Source organism: Clarias gariepinus, chromosome 24 (genome assembly GCF_024256425.1).
Source record: "Clarias gariepinus isolate MV-2021 ecotype Netherlands chromosome 24, CGAR_prim_01v2, whole genome shotgun sequence".
Lineage (NCBI taxonomy): Eukaryota > Metazoa > Chordata > Actinopteri > Siluriformes > Clariidae > Clarias > Clarias gariepinus.
Window position 1 is genome coordinate 23,385,350 of NC_071123.1, and position 14,819 is coordinate 23,400,168.

Genomic DNA, 14,819 nt, shown 5'->3' on the forward strand with positions numbered 1-14,819 from the left:
TGAGGGTATTTATTCAATAAACCAGTCAGTTCATCAGCTTGACTTTCATCAAGATGAGCAAGATAGTTTTACACATTACTTAGAATAGCAGAATTTTGTAGTCGCGTAGTAGTGTAGTTTCTTCTTGACCACGTAGGGACCAGCAAATCTTGCTTGAAACACAGACCCAGGGGTGGGTAGCAAAGCCAACACTAAATCTCCAGGCTGAAAAGATCGGTCAACAGATTTTTTGTCAAAGCGCATTTTCATTTTACTTTGTGCTACTACAAGGTGTTGTGTGGCTACTTCACGAGCATGCTGAAGTCTTTGGCGAAGTGGCTGCACATCAGTCAGGAATAGTTACAAGTGTCGAAGGTTCGGTCAACAGCTGCTCACTTAATAACTTTAGTGGCCCCCGTACCACATGACCGAAGACCAGCTCTGCAGGACTGAATTTCAGAGACTCTTGCACAGTTTCTCTCACCGCAAACAAAAGAAATGGAAGACCTTCATCCCAGTCCTTTCCCGTCTCCATACAGTAGCTACGCGACATTGTTTTAAGTGTCTGATGAAACCTTTCAATCACACCCTGTGACTCTGGGTGGTAGGCGCTAGACAACTGATGATTTACGCCAAGCTCCTTCAAAACCTGTTCAAACATCCTTGATGTAAAATTGGTGCCCCGATCTGTTTGGATTATTTTTGGAAGTCCAAAAATGGAACAGAACTTTTTTGCAACTCTTTAACAACTGTTTTAGCTTTCAGACTACGTAGTGGTACGGCTTCAGGAAAACGTGTTGCAGCACACATAATAGTTAATATATACTGGTGTCCTGCCTTGGACTTTGGCAATGGGCCAACACAATCAAGGACCAAACGTTCAAACGGTTCACTCATCACAGGAATGGGACTAAGAGGAGCTACCGGAACTTTCTGGTTCGGTTTTCCTGTTTGCTGGCAAACCTTGCAGGCTTTGCAGAAAGCAGACACAGCAGACTTAATACCAGGCCAGTAGAAGTATCTAGAAACACGGTAGAAGGTCTTTTTTACTCCCAGATGACCAGACATTACATGCTCATGAGCCAGCTTTAACACAGGTATACGGTATCCATCTGGCAAAACTATCTGCTGGACCTCCTGACAATTCTCATCATTGACGTCTGGTTTACATCTGCGCATCAATAATCCGTCACCCCAGAAATACATAACACCTGATTTAGGTACATGCTCAAGATCTGCAGCTTTAAGACACTTCATTAGCGTTGGGTCTTCTTTTTGTGCCTTTGTCAGATGTTCTCTACTCACTTTTAAGGAGGATTTTGATTCTGAACTGGAATCAGACTCAGGTTCAGGCTCGACGGACAGCATGTACTTCATTTGGGCAGTTTCAGGAACTGGAAAAGAGTCAGCTAGATCCACCACTTCCTTGAATTTCTGTGCTTGTGCACGCATCACTGCGCGTGCAGGAAAAACTGAGGGATACAAAAGCAAGATTAGTAACATCCTTAATCAATAGCAAGATTAGTAACATCCTTTACAACTGGAGTATGGGTTACAATCGGGGTAGGGAAAACTTCGCCACCTGCTAAATCATTCCCTATGATCACGTCTATACCTTCCACAAATAACTGTTTACGAACCCCCAGCTTAACCAGTCCACTGACAAGATCAGACTTCAAGTGAACTCTATGCAAAGGTACATTTATACAGTGCATTTCAATGCCCCGCACCAATACATCATGCCCAGTATATGTGGGATATGTGGGATGTAAGAGCAGGTTAATTTTTTTTTTACTTTATATTTTGTATTAATTATTTCATGTATTTATTTTTTAGGGCTGTGGAACGAATAATTTGAGTTTCCATTATTTCTTATGAGAAAATTTAATTTGATTTATGAGTGTTTTGAAATACAAGCCTGCTTCTGGAACAAATTATGCTCATAATTCAAGGTTCCACTATACTTATCTTTGCTCATTACATTGTTCATAACTCTCTGGCATTACTATTTACTATAAAGAACACCTGAATATTATTTAAGTATATCAAGATATAAGGAAACTCGCAAAGAGTTAAACTTAAAACAATGAACATAATTAGTATGTTGAATAACTTTTCACCTAGAAGTGGCCAAGTTTATTAAACTTAACAGTCACAACGATTTCCAGCATCTTAAGGAAAATGTGAGGTCACTCTACAGTCACTGTGCAAATGAACAAATGTGAACCACATTATACGTTTATAAAGGTCTAACGCCACAAAATAGACAAAACTTTTTTTCTTTTCAAGGTGGTGTACTTCATAATGAATACTTACTACACTATCAATATCAATACACCGTTCACACTTTGATACACACACTGCTCTTACAAAGAATCTTTTTACCAGTCTGATCTGAAAATACTTACAACAGTGACATTATTTCTCTGAATGATTAAATGAATGAGTTAAGCTTAAAGCTAAAATGTCAGCATGAGGACCAACAGGTTCATTCTGAGTGTGTTTGTCTATCAGTGGTCTATAATGAGTCAGTGTTAAACTATTGAGGCTAACAGGACCATATAGCTCGGTGTATTATCTGGACACTTTAGTGAGAAATGTACTAATAAACATATTAACACACGCTGCTCTTTGATCAGTACACTATAGCTATCATGTCAGAGTGGTGGACTCACAGTTATATAAGACACTAGTTCAAATTTGTGTAAACTTGTGAGTCTTTGTAGAGCAGGTTAAATCCACAGTGGAGATTTTCCACAGGGTGAAAGTCAAAGTGCACAAGTACTGAATATATTCACTTTACAACACTGAGATCCGAAGAGATCGGTGAGACAGGCAGGGTTAATTATTGGTTAGACCTAAGGGAAGAACAAATCCAAAAAAAAGGGTCTTATTGCATTTCTAAATGAGAAATTTCACTTTGGAGGTTGTGTACATTTTAAACTTAACAAATTCTGAAAAATAAAATTCATTTAAATAATGTGTAACATAATCAGCAAACACTGATGGGGTCACAATACTTTCTGTCAGATGAGTTACCACTGCGTCTGGAACCAGTTTGTAGAACCTGTTGTACACATTGTTGTCTCTGACACTTTCATCACACTAGTAAAAAAGTGTCACTAATAACGAAAAAAAAAAAAATCTTGGTTAAAGATATTCTTTGTAGATACAGAGGTGGTTAAAGACTAAACAACATAGGTAGAATGGTGAAACATCAAGTAAGAGGTTGTACTGTATACATGTGATATGTGATAAAGAACTCAAAGTAACCTCAGTAAACATTAGATAAGTTTTTACTTCAGTTTTAATGGGCTGAAATTCAGGTTTTTGTTGTTTCCCATAATGTGTGAAAGCAGAAGTGAGTGTGAGCAGTGAGGAGGTTTTTGTCATGGTGTACATCACTGTGATCCCCGCTCCTTAGCAGAGCTGTCCCATGTCCCACAATAATACACTGCTGAGTCTCCCACCTCCACATTAGTGATAATCAATTTATAATCTGATTTAGTGGAGTATGAAGATGTGAATTTAGGAGATGAGAAACCAGTTCCATAGGTAGGAGCGCTATCACCATGATGATAGTCTAGAACCTGCTGAGGAACTCCTCCAGGAATGTGTTTTAACCAACGTGCACCATTAGTAGTAACAGTCCCCAGGTTACAGTCCATGGTGGCCGTCTGTCCTTGAGTCAGTGTGAGAACAGAAGGCTTCTGCGTCACCACAGTCACACCACTGACACCTGGAATAAAAACAGCACACATGTTACATCACTTCATGCTCACATTAGATGGAGCCCAAATGCTGATGAGCTCCAGAGTTGTGAAATCTTACATAAGAGAGCAGTGAAGAGAGAGCAGAGCGCTGGCAGCATGGTGTCTGTGTGTGATGGGACTCTCGTGCTGAGTGAAGAGATGAGCAGCGTGAGGAGCAGATAAAGGAGAGACTGCAGGGACATGCTATAAGAGAGACAGGAGGAGGGACAGAGGGAGGAGACGCTCAACAACACACACCACAGCTGAATCATATTTACATAATTAACACTCCATGAGCACTCTAATACACACACACACACACACACAAATAAGACTCTTTTATAATGAGTTGATCTTAAATTGATTGTGACATTATGTCTACATAACTTGCAGATTCTTTATATTTTAAATAAAAGCTCATCGTTTATAAACATGTGAAAAAGCAGGTGTATCATAAGTGTGTTTCTCCATCCACAAGGAGTCAGTTTGGTGTATCATGGGACTTGGGGGACAGATTGATTCTGACTTTACTACTGTACATGCTCTCTTTCACAAACAGATTTTGTACAACGCAGAGGTGAGATTCAGACCAGCAACCCTAGAGGCATAGGTGTGATTTTCCAAGATTAATTTTCCAGTGTTAAAGCCAAAGTTATGTCCTAGCCTGGAGCTGTGGGACAACAAAACTAACACTAAATTCAAGTTTGTTACGTACACAACCATACCCAGTATGATCAACTGTTTTTGACTTAAATGAAAATAAGAAGAATGCCACTAGAAAAGAAGGTAAATATAATATCTACAATATAAATAAAATGCTCATAAATAAAGTATAAAAAAGAGATGTAAAAGTAGAAGTACAGTATATATAAAGTATATGGAATGTGCAATGTGTGCAAACAGCAGCTGTACAGGTGGGCATGGAGTGTGAAATGAGATGATGAGCAGCAGTGGTACTGTCTATCTTTAAAGTGCAAAGTTAGTCCTCATTTATATGTCAATAGAACCAGAAATGTGCAACATTTGTGTTCTGTGCAGTGTGATGCGCGGGCTTTAACACATGTGTGAAGGAAACATAGCAAGTCCAATAAGTTGAGTCCTAACTGGAGCTCAGGTTGAGAGCTCATATAGCCTGCAGAAAGAAATTTCTTCTCAATCTCTCTGGCTGGCCTTCAGGGAGCAGAAGTGCATGTCTGAGTGCAACAGAAAGAACGGTCTATTGTTGGGGTGGCTGAGGTCCTTGATGATCTTTCTGGCCTTGGTCCAGCACCACTTGATCTAGCTTGACTGTTGATCAGGGAGCTGGGTACGTACTGTATGATGCATTCAGCTGATTGCACCTGCATGGTACTGTAGCCATCACTAAACACTGAAGTCAAAGTAAATGTTTGGTAAAGCTCTGACTAATTATAAATTCAGCTCAGTAAAGGTGCTAAACTGAGACTGCTATAGAACCAGGAACCATTGGTGTCTGATTTCATGAATGTTAAAAGAAAGCTTGTACGGTGCATTGATCTTAAACAGTGGAGAATTCAAAGTGCCTTCACGAACATCAAGTGAATGTCCACTTAAAGTCTATCGATTACAGATTCAGGTTTTTGCTGTTTCTCATGTTGTGTGAAAGCAGAAGTGAGTGTGAGCAGTAAGGAGGTTTTTGTCACGGTGTACATCACTGTGACACCCACTCATTAACAGAGCCATCCCATGTGTTACAGTAATACACTGCTGAGTCTCCCACCTCCACATTACTGATAATCAGTTTATAATCTGATTCAGAGGAGTGTGTTGATGTGAATTTAGGTGATGAGAAACCAGATCCATATTTAGGAGAGGAATCACCATGATAATAAAATATTGCATATTGAGTAACTCCTTCAGGAACCTGTTTGTACCAGCGTGCACCACTTTTTGTAACAGTCCCCAGATTACAGTCCATGGTGGCCGTCTGTCCTTGAGTCAGTGTGAGAACAGGAGGCTTCTGCGTCACCACAGTCACACCACTGACACCTGGAATAAAAACAGCACACATGTTACATCACTTCATGCTCACATTAGATGGAGCCCAAATGCTGATGAGCTCCAGAGTTGTGAAATCTTACATGAGAGAGCAGTGAAGAGAGAGCAGAGCGCTGGCAGCATGGTGTCTGTGTGTGATGGGACTCTCGTGCTGAGTGAAGAGATGAGCAGCGTGAGGAGCAGATAAAGGAGAGACTGCAGGGACGTGCTATAAGAGAGACAGGAGGAGGGACAGAGGGAGGCGACGATCAACAACACACACCACAGCTGACAGTGGTGCACTACATACTAAAAACAGACTCTAGATTTCAGAGAAGTTCATCATTTACATAAAGCTAAAATGTCAGTGTGAGGACCAGCAGGTGTATCCTGAGTGTGTTTCTCCATCTGTGATGTCTAATGAGTCAGTGTTAAACTATAAAAAGCTGACATGGACGACCTTCTGATAAACTCACTGACACATATTTTCCAATGTGCTGCGTTCATTACAGAAATGTCTGACCAGTTTATTTGTCTAAAAGAGGAATGTCAGCAGGTGTATTCCTGAGTGTGTTTCTCTATCAGTGGTGTATGATGAGTCAGTGTTAAGCTATCAAAGCCGACATCACCATACAGCTTGGCGTATTATCTGGACACTTTATTGTACTTTGGATACCAGTTCAATCCTTTTAAAGTACAAATAAACAATTTTGGCTATTTAATCGTTTTTATTGCATTTTAATGCAGTGAATAATCCAGACTATACTGTATTATTTTTGTTTAATGTTGGAGATTTATTTTGTCATTTTAATTTGCACATCGATGAAACACTGTGTGCTGAGGACATGAAAATTCTTACTCTTGGTGATTTTTAATTTTAAGTACAGAATCTACTTTGACTTCTGATGGACACACTCTTGTGTTCTCTTACTTTTTAAGTAAGGATTGGGTTAGTGGTAAACACTTAAAAATGTGTTGGAACATTTTAAAAAGTTTGAAGATACTTTATGTAATAGTAGTTTTATTGAGTCTCCTTGGGGCGACACGGTGGTGTAGTGGTTAGCCTTGCACCTCCAGGGTCCGGGTTCGATTTCCAGCCAGGCTCCATTCCCGTCTCTGCGTGCATAAAGTTTGCGTGTTGTCCCTGTGCTTGGTGGGTTTCCTCCCACAGTCCAAAGACATGTAGGTCAGGATAATTTTCCCAAATTGCCTGTAGTGTGTGAGTGATGGATTGGCACACAATCCTTATTAAAAAAGTATGAGAACACAAGATCCAGAGGTAGGTGTGCCCGGCCTTTTGCCTCCTGGGATAGGCTCCAGGTCCCCTGCGATCCTGAATACAGGATAAAGTTGTATAGACAATGAGTGGTAGAGGACTTTGCAAAGAGGATGGAAATGGCAGTAGTAAATACTTTTTTCCAGAAGAGACAGGAACATAGGGTGACATATTTTTTAGATTGTAATCATACACTAGATTTAATTATATCTCATGGTATAGATGTCACTAATATAGAGATTTTAACTCAAAGTGATGATATCACAGATCATCACCTCCTGATATATACTCTACCCGTAGAACAGATTAGCTGTGTCTCTCCACGTTATCGATTTGTTAGAAATATGAATCCGACTACTAAAGACAGATTCACAAGTAATCTACCGGATCTGTCCCAAATTCTTATTAGACCCCTAAATGCAGACGATCTAGACGAAGTGACCAGCAGCATGGGTACTATTTTTACCAGTACATTAGACACTGTTGCTCCCATCAGATTAAAAAAAGTCAGAGATAAAACACTTGCTCCTTGGTACAATAGTCATACTCGCGCCCTAAAGAGAGCAACCCGTAACCTTGAGCGAAAATGGAGAAAAACTAAATTAGAAGTTTTTCGAATTGCGTTTAAAGACAGTATGTGCAGCTATAGACGGGCTCTAAAAACCGCTAGGACTGAGCATCTTAGCCAACTGATAGCAAGAAACCAAAACAATCCCAAGTTCTTATTTAGTACAGTAGCCTGCCTAACAAAACCTAAGATGCCTGCAGAGAGTACTCCACAACATTTTAGTAGTGAAGATTTTATGGACTTCTTTAATGAAAAAATCGATAGCATAAGGAAGAAAATAACAGAGGTTCAACCTCTAATAGCATCTCATGATCTAGTTCAGCCAAGAGCTTCACATTTAGATTTTCAGTGCTTTACAGGTATAGGACAGGAAGAGCTGTATAAACTTATCACCTCAGCTAAATCAACAACGTGCCTGTTAGACCCAATACCAACCAGATTTTTAAAAGAAGTGATGCTTACAGTTGGAGAGCCAATTCTAAACATTATTAATTCTTCATTATATCTAGGTCACGTCCCTAAACCTTTGAAGCTGGCAGTTATTAAGCCGCTTCTTAAAAAATCTAATTTGGACGCGAATGAAATAACAAATTATAGACCGATTTCAAACCTTCCGTTCATATCAAAAATATTAGAAAAAGTAGTATCAGCTCAAATATGCACATTCTTGCAGGAAAACAACATCCTAGAAGAATTTCAGTCAGGTTTCAGGCCACATCATAGTACAGAAACTGCACTAGTTAAGATTGCAAACGACTTGTTTTTAGCTTCAGACCAAGGCTGCATCTCAATATTAGTCTTACTTGATCTAAGTGCTGCATTCGACACCATAGATCATAATATTCTCATAGACCGCCTACAAAATCATATAGGTATTCAGGGGCAGGCATTAAAATGGTTTAGATCATACCTGTCTGATCGATACCATTTTGTAGATCTAAATGGAGTACCGTCTGATGTAATGCCAGTGAAATATGGTGTCCCACAAGGGTCAGTTTTAGGACCTCTCCTGTTCTCAATTTACATGCTTCCCCTGGGAAACATCATTAGAAGGCATGGGATTAGTTTCCATTGTTATGCTGATGATACCCAATTATATATCTCAACAAAACCAGATGAAATACCCAAGTTGTCTAGATTAACAGAGTGTGTCCAGGACATAAAAGATTGGATGACCAATAACTTTCTTTTACTAAATTCAGATAAGACAGAGATATTGCTCATCGGCCCAAAAACCAGCACACAACAGCTTTCACAATTCAGCCTGCGTTTAGAAGGATGTACTGTTACTACTAGCTCAACAGTAAAAGACCTGGGCGTGATATTAGACAGCAACTTGTCTTTTGAAAATCATATTTCCAATATCACAAAAACAGCCTTTTTCCATCTTAGAAATATTGCCAAACTTAGGAGTATCCTATCCGTATCTGATGCAGAAAAGCTAGTTCATGCATTCATGACCTCCAGACTGGACTATTGTAATGCACTACTAGGTGGTTGAAATAACAAATTATAGACCGATTTCAAACCTTCCGTTCATATCAAAAATATTAGAAAAAGTAGTATCAGCTCAAATATGCACATTCTTGCAGGAAAACAACATCCTAGAAGAATTTCAGTCAGGTTTCAGGCCACATCATAGTACAGAAACTGCACTAGTTAAGATTGCAAACGACTTGTTTTTAGCTTTAGACCAAGGCTGCATCTCAATATTAGTCTTACTTGATCTAAGTGCTGCATTCGACACCATAGATCATAATATTCTCATAGACCGCCTACAAAATCATATAGGTATTCAGGGGCAGGCATTAAAATGGTTTAGATCATACCTGTCTGATCGATACCATTTTGTAGATCTAAATGGAGTACCGTCTGATGTAATGCCAGTGAAATATGGTGTCCCACAAGGGTCAGTTTTAGGACCTCTCCTGTTCTCAATTTACATGCTTCCCCTGGGAAACATCATTAGAAGGCATGGGATTAGTTTCCATTGTTATGCTGATGATACCCAATTATATATCTCAACAAAACCAGATGAAATACCCAAGTTGTCTAGATTAACAGAGTGTGTCCAGGACATAAAAGATTGGATGACCAATAACTTTCTTTTACTAAATTCAGATAAGACAGAGATATTGCTCATCGGCCCAAAAACCAGCACACAACAGCTTTCACAATTCAGCCTGCGTTTAGAAGGATGTACTGTTACTACTAGCTCAACAGTAAAAGACCTGGGCGTGATATTAGACAGCAACTTGTCTTTTGAAAATCATATTTCCAATATCACAAAAACAGCCTTTTTCCATCTTAGAAATATTGCCAAACTTAGGAGTATCCTATCCGTATCTGATGCAGAAAAGCTAGTTCATGCATTCATGACCTCCAGACTGGACTATTGTAATGCACTACTAGGTGGTTGTCCTGCATCCTCAATAAACAAGCTACAGTTAGTCCAAAATGCAGCCGCCAGGGTTCTCACTAGATCCAGAAAATATGATCATATAACACCTATATTATCATCCCTGCACTGGCTACCTGTTCAATTTAGAATTAATTACAAAATAGTACTACTTACATACAAGGCTTTAAATGGTTTAGCTCCCTCATACCTAACCAGTCTTTTGATACGCTATAATCCATCACGTCCCTTAAGATCACAAAACTCCGGACTTCTGGTAATTCCCAGAATTTTAAAATCTACAAAAGGGGGCAGGGCATTTTCATATTTGGCTCCAAAGCTTTGGAATAGCCTTCCAGACACTGTTCGGGGAGCAGACACGGTTTCCCAATTCAAAAGTAGGCTCAAGACGTATCTCTTTAATCTGGCATACGCGTAACTCAACCCATAACCTCATACTCCATTACACTTATCCGGAATGGCAACTACGCTAATTCTCTCCATCTTTTCTGTATTTTTCTACCCATCCTGAGACATCTGGAGATTGTGCCAGCTTCAGTAGACAAAGGCCAACCCTGCGAGGTTTCTAAAGCATCTTGAGAAGGACCTGCTCCAGCTAGATTCTGCTTTATGATGGCTGGAGCTACACATCCTGCTCCTGTGCTTCCAGTGATCTGACCCCATCTGCCCTCTGCACCTACTGCTGAACTGAATCTACACAACTTCTGATATATTGAACTTTCACCTGCACAACACACTTGATGTTATTTCTATCTGTTATCACCCAGATGAGGATGGGTTCCCTGTTGAGTCTGGTTCCTCTCAAGGTTTCTTCCTATTGCCATCTCAGGGAGTTTTTCCTTGCCACTGTCGCCGTCACCCTTGGCTTGCTCATCAGAGACATTTCATTCATCATTCATTCATTTAATTATTATCTAGACACATTTTTCTCACACATACACACTTCCTTTTCTTTCTTAAAAAAAAAAAAAAAAATCTTTCATTTTTTTTCTTGTGAAGCTGCTTTGGGACAATGACCATTGTTAAAAGCGCTATATAAATAAAATTGAATTGAATTGAATTGAACATATAAGAGTGGAGGCAGAAGCACTCAGGTAGACTACATCTTGTGTCAACGTTGTAATCTGAAAGAGATCAGTGACTGCAAAGTGTTGGTAGGGGAGACTGTAGCCAGACAACACAGGATGGTGGTGTGTAAAATAACCCTGGTGATGAGGAAGGTAAAGAGGACAAAGGCAAAGCAGAGGACAAAGTGGTGGAAGCTGAGAAAGGAAGAATATTGTGTAGTCTTCAGGGAGGAGTTGAGACAGGCTATGGGTGGTCAGGAGGTGCTTTCATTTGACTGGACAACTACAGCCAATGTGATCAGGGAGACAGGATAGAGGGTACTTCAGGGTGTATCATCAGGTAAGGCAAAAGTGGACAAGGAGACTTGGTGGTGGAACGAGGAAGTCCAGGAGTGTATACATGGAAAGAGGCTAGCTAAGAAAAAGACAGGAGTACAGGGAGATGCAGCATAAGGTGAAGGTAGAGCTGGCAAAGGCCAAACAAAGAGCATATGAGGACTTGTATGCTAGATTGGATAGTAAGGAGGGTAAGGTGGATCTGTACAGGTTGGCGAGACAAAGTGATAGAGATGGGAAGGATGTGCAGCAGGTTAGAGTGATTAAAGATAGAGATGAAAATGTACTGACAGATGCCAGGAGGGTAATAGGAAGATGGAAGGAGTACTTTAAAGAGTTGATGAATGAGGAAAACAAAAGAGAACAAAGAGTAGAAGAGGTACTGGAGCAAGAAGTAGCAAATATTAGTAAAAGTGAGGTGAGAAGGGCGTTGAAGAGGATGAAGAGTGGAAAGGCTGTTGGTCCTGATGACATACCTGTGGAGGTATGGAAGTGCTTAGGAGAGGTGGCAGTAGAGTTTCTGACTAGTTCGTTTAACAAGATCTTGGAGAGTGAGAGGATTCCAGAGGAATGGAGGAGAAGTGTATTGGTGCCAATTTTTAAGAACAAGGGAGATGTGCAGAGCTGTTGCAATTATAGAGGTATAAAGCTAATGAGCCAGACAATGAAGCTGTGGGAAAGAGTAGTGGAAGCTAGGTTAAGGGCAGTGGTGAGCATTTGTGAGCAGCAATATGGTTTCATGCCTAGAAAGAGTATATCAGATGCAGTATTTGCTTTGAGGATGCTGATAGAGAAGTACAGAGAAGGTAATGAAGAGTTGCATTGTGTCTTTGTAGATTTAGAGAAGGCGTACGACAGGGTGCCGAGAGAGGAGCTGTGGTTTTGTATGAGGAAGTCTGGAGTGGCAGAGAAGTATGTTAGAGTGGTGCAGGACATGCATAAAAGCTGTAACACAGTGGTGAGATGTGCTGTAGGTGTGACAGAAGAGTTCAAGGTGGAGGTGGGTCATTATCAAGGATCGGCTCTAAGCCCCTTTTGTTTGCTCTGGTAATGGACAGGATGACAGATGAGGTTAGACAGGAGTCTCCATGGACTATGATGTTTGCAGATGACATTGTGCTTTGTAGCGAGAACAGGGAACAGGTGGAAGAAAATTTGGAGAGGTGGAGGCATGGTCTGGAAAGCAAAAGGAATGAAGGTTAGCCGCAGTAAGATGGAATACATGTTTGTGAATGAGAGGAACGGTGGGGATACAGGGAGCAGAGGTAAGGAGGGTGCAGGACTTTAAGTACTTAGGGTCAATGGTCCAGAGCAACGGAAAGCATAGAAAGGAGGTGAAGAGGCAGGTACAGGCAGGTTGGAATGGGTGGAGAAAAGTTGCAGATAAAAGAGTATCAGCGAGGATGAAAGGAAAGGTGTACATGACAGTGGTGAGACCAGCGATGCTCTATGGCTTAGAGACAGTGGCACTGAAAAAAAGACAGGAGGCAGAGTTGGAGATAGCATAGCTGAAGATGTTGAGGTTTTCCTTGGGAGTGACAAGGATAGATGGGATCAAGAATGAGTTTATCAGAGGGACAACCCATGTTAGAGGCTTTGGAGATAAAGTTAGAGAGACCAGATTGAGGTGGTTTGGACATGTTCAGAGGAGAGAGATGAATATATCGGTAAAAGGATGCTGAGGTTTGAACTGCCAGGCAGGAGGTCTAGAGGAAGACCAAAAAGGAAATTTATGGATGCAGTGAGAGAGGACATGAAGTTAGTTGGTGTGAGAGAAGAGGATGCAGAGGATAGGGTTAGATAAAAGCATATGATTCGCTGTGGCGACCCCTGAAAGGGAACAGCCAAAAGACGGAAAAGAAGAAGACAATGCGTAAGTAAGCTTAGCATAGATTGTACTGAACATCTAGCTTTAGCATCAATTCTGCTCAACCAGAGATTGCAAAGAAAAATATATTTCAGCAAGAGTCAGAGTAAAGGTCCAGTCAAAGCCACAAATAACAATGACTTACTCCTCCTGAAACAGGTATCAGAAACAGGAGCAGGTGGAGGTCAAACATATATACTAAATTTATTAAATTGATGTCTTACTCCAAATTTTACTGAATTACCGTAACTGAGTCCAATCTTCTGACTTATAATTAAATCTAACATGTCAGTGTTCTCACTTATTTTCAGCTTTGCAATATATACCCAGCCTTAGTTCAATAATACACTCAACAAAAATATTAAACGCAACAACTTTGTTTCTGCTCCGATTTTTCATGAGATGGACTTAAAGATCTAAAATTCATTGCAGATACACAATATTACCATTTCTCTCAAACATTGTTCACAAATCAGTCTAAATGTGTGATAGTGAGCACTTGTGCTTTGCTGAGATAATCCATCCTACCTGACAGGTGTGCCACATCAAGATGCTGATCTGACATCATGAGTAGTGCACAGGTGTACCTTATACTGCCCACAATAAAAGGCCACCCTGGAATGTGCAGTTTTGTCTCACAGCAAAATGCCACAGATGCCACAAGCATTGAGGGAGCGTGCAATTGGCATGCTGACAGCAGGAATGTCAACCAGATCTGTTGCTCGTGCATTGAATGTTCATTTCTCCACCATAAGCAGTCTCCAAAGGCGTTTCAGAGAATATGGCAGTACATCCACCTGGCCTCACAACCGCAGACCACGTGTAACCACACCAGCCCAGGACCTCCACATCCAGCAGGTTCACCTCCAAGATCGTCTGAGACCAGCCACTCAGACAGCTGCTGAAACAATTGGTTTGCATAACCAAACAATTTCTGCACAAACTGTTAGAAACTATCTCAGGAAAGCTCAACTGCATGCTCGTCGTCCTCATCGGGGTCTTGACCTGACTCCAGCTCGTCGCCGTAACAGACATGAGTGAGCAAATGCTCACATTCTATGGCGTCTGGAGGTTGGAGATGTTTGGGATGTGCTTGACCGGCGGCGTATACGACAGCGTGTACCAGTTCCCACTAATATCCAACAACTTTTCACAGCCATTGAAGAGGAGTGGACCAACATTCCACAGGCCACAATTGACAATCTGATAAACTCTATGCGAAGAAGATATGTTGCACTGCATGAGGCAAATGGTGGTCACACCAGATACTGACCGGTTCTGAGTCCCCAGACCCCCAATAAAGCAAAAAAACTGCACATTCCAGGGTGGCCTTTTATTATGGGCAGTATAAGGTACACCTGTGCACTACTCATAATGTCAGATCAGCATCTTGATGTGGCACACCTGTGAGGTGGGATGGATTATCTCAGCAAAGCAGAAGTGCTCACTATCACACATTTAGACTGATTTGTGAACAATGTTTGAGAGAAATGGTAATATTGTGTATCTGGAATAAATTTTAGATCTTTAAGTCCATCTCATGAAAAATCGGAGCAGAAA

At 40.7% G+C, this 14,819-nt stretch overlaps 2 gene segments (V, D, J or C); both read right to left on the reverse strand.

The window, feature by feature from the left end:
- Nucleotides 1–3,300: 3,300 nt before the first annotated feature.
- LOC128512261 (T cell receptor gamma variable 4-like) lies at nucleotides 3,301–3,850 on the reverse strand. The segment is given in 2 exon segments: nucleotides 3,301–3,718; nucleotides 3,811–3,850. Coding segments are annotated over 2 exon segments (378 nt in total).
- Nucleotides 3,851–5,343: 1,493 nt separating this feature from the next.
- Nucleotides 5,344–5,941, reverse strand: LOC128512259 (immunoglobulin lambda variable 3-21-like). The segment is given in 2 exon segments: nucleotides 5,344–5,738; nucleotides 5,831–5,941. Coding segments are annotated over 2 exon segments (378 nt in total).
- Between the last annotated feature and the right edge of the window lie 8,878 nt (nucleotides 5,942–14,819).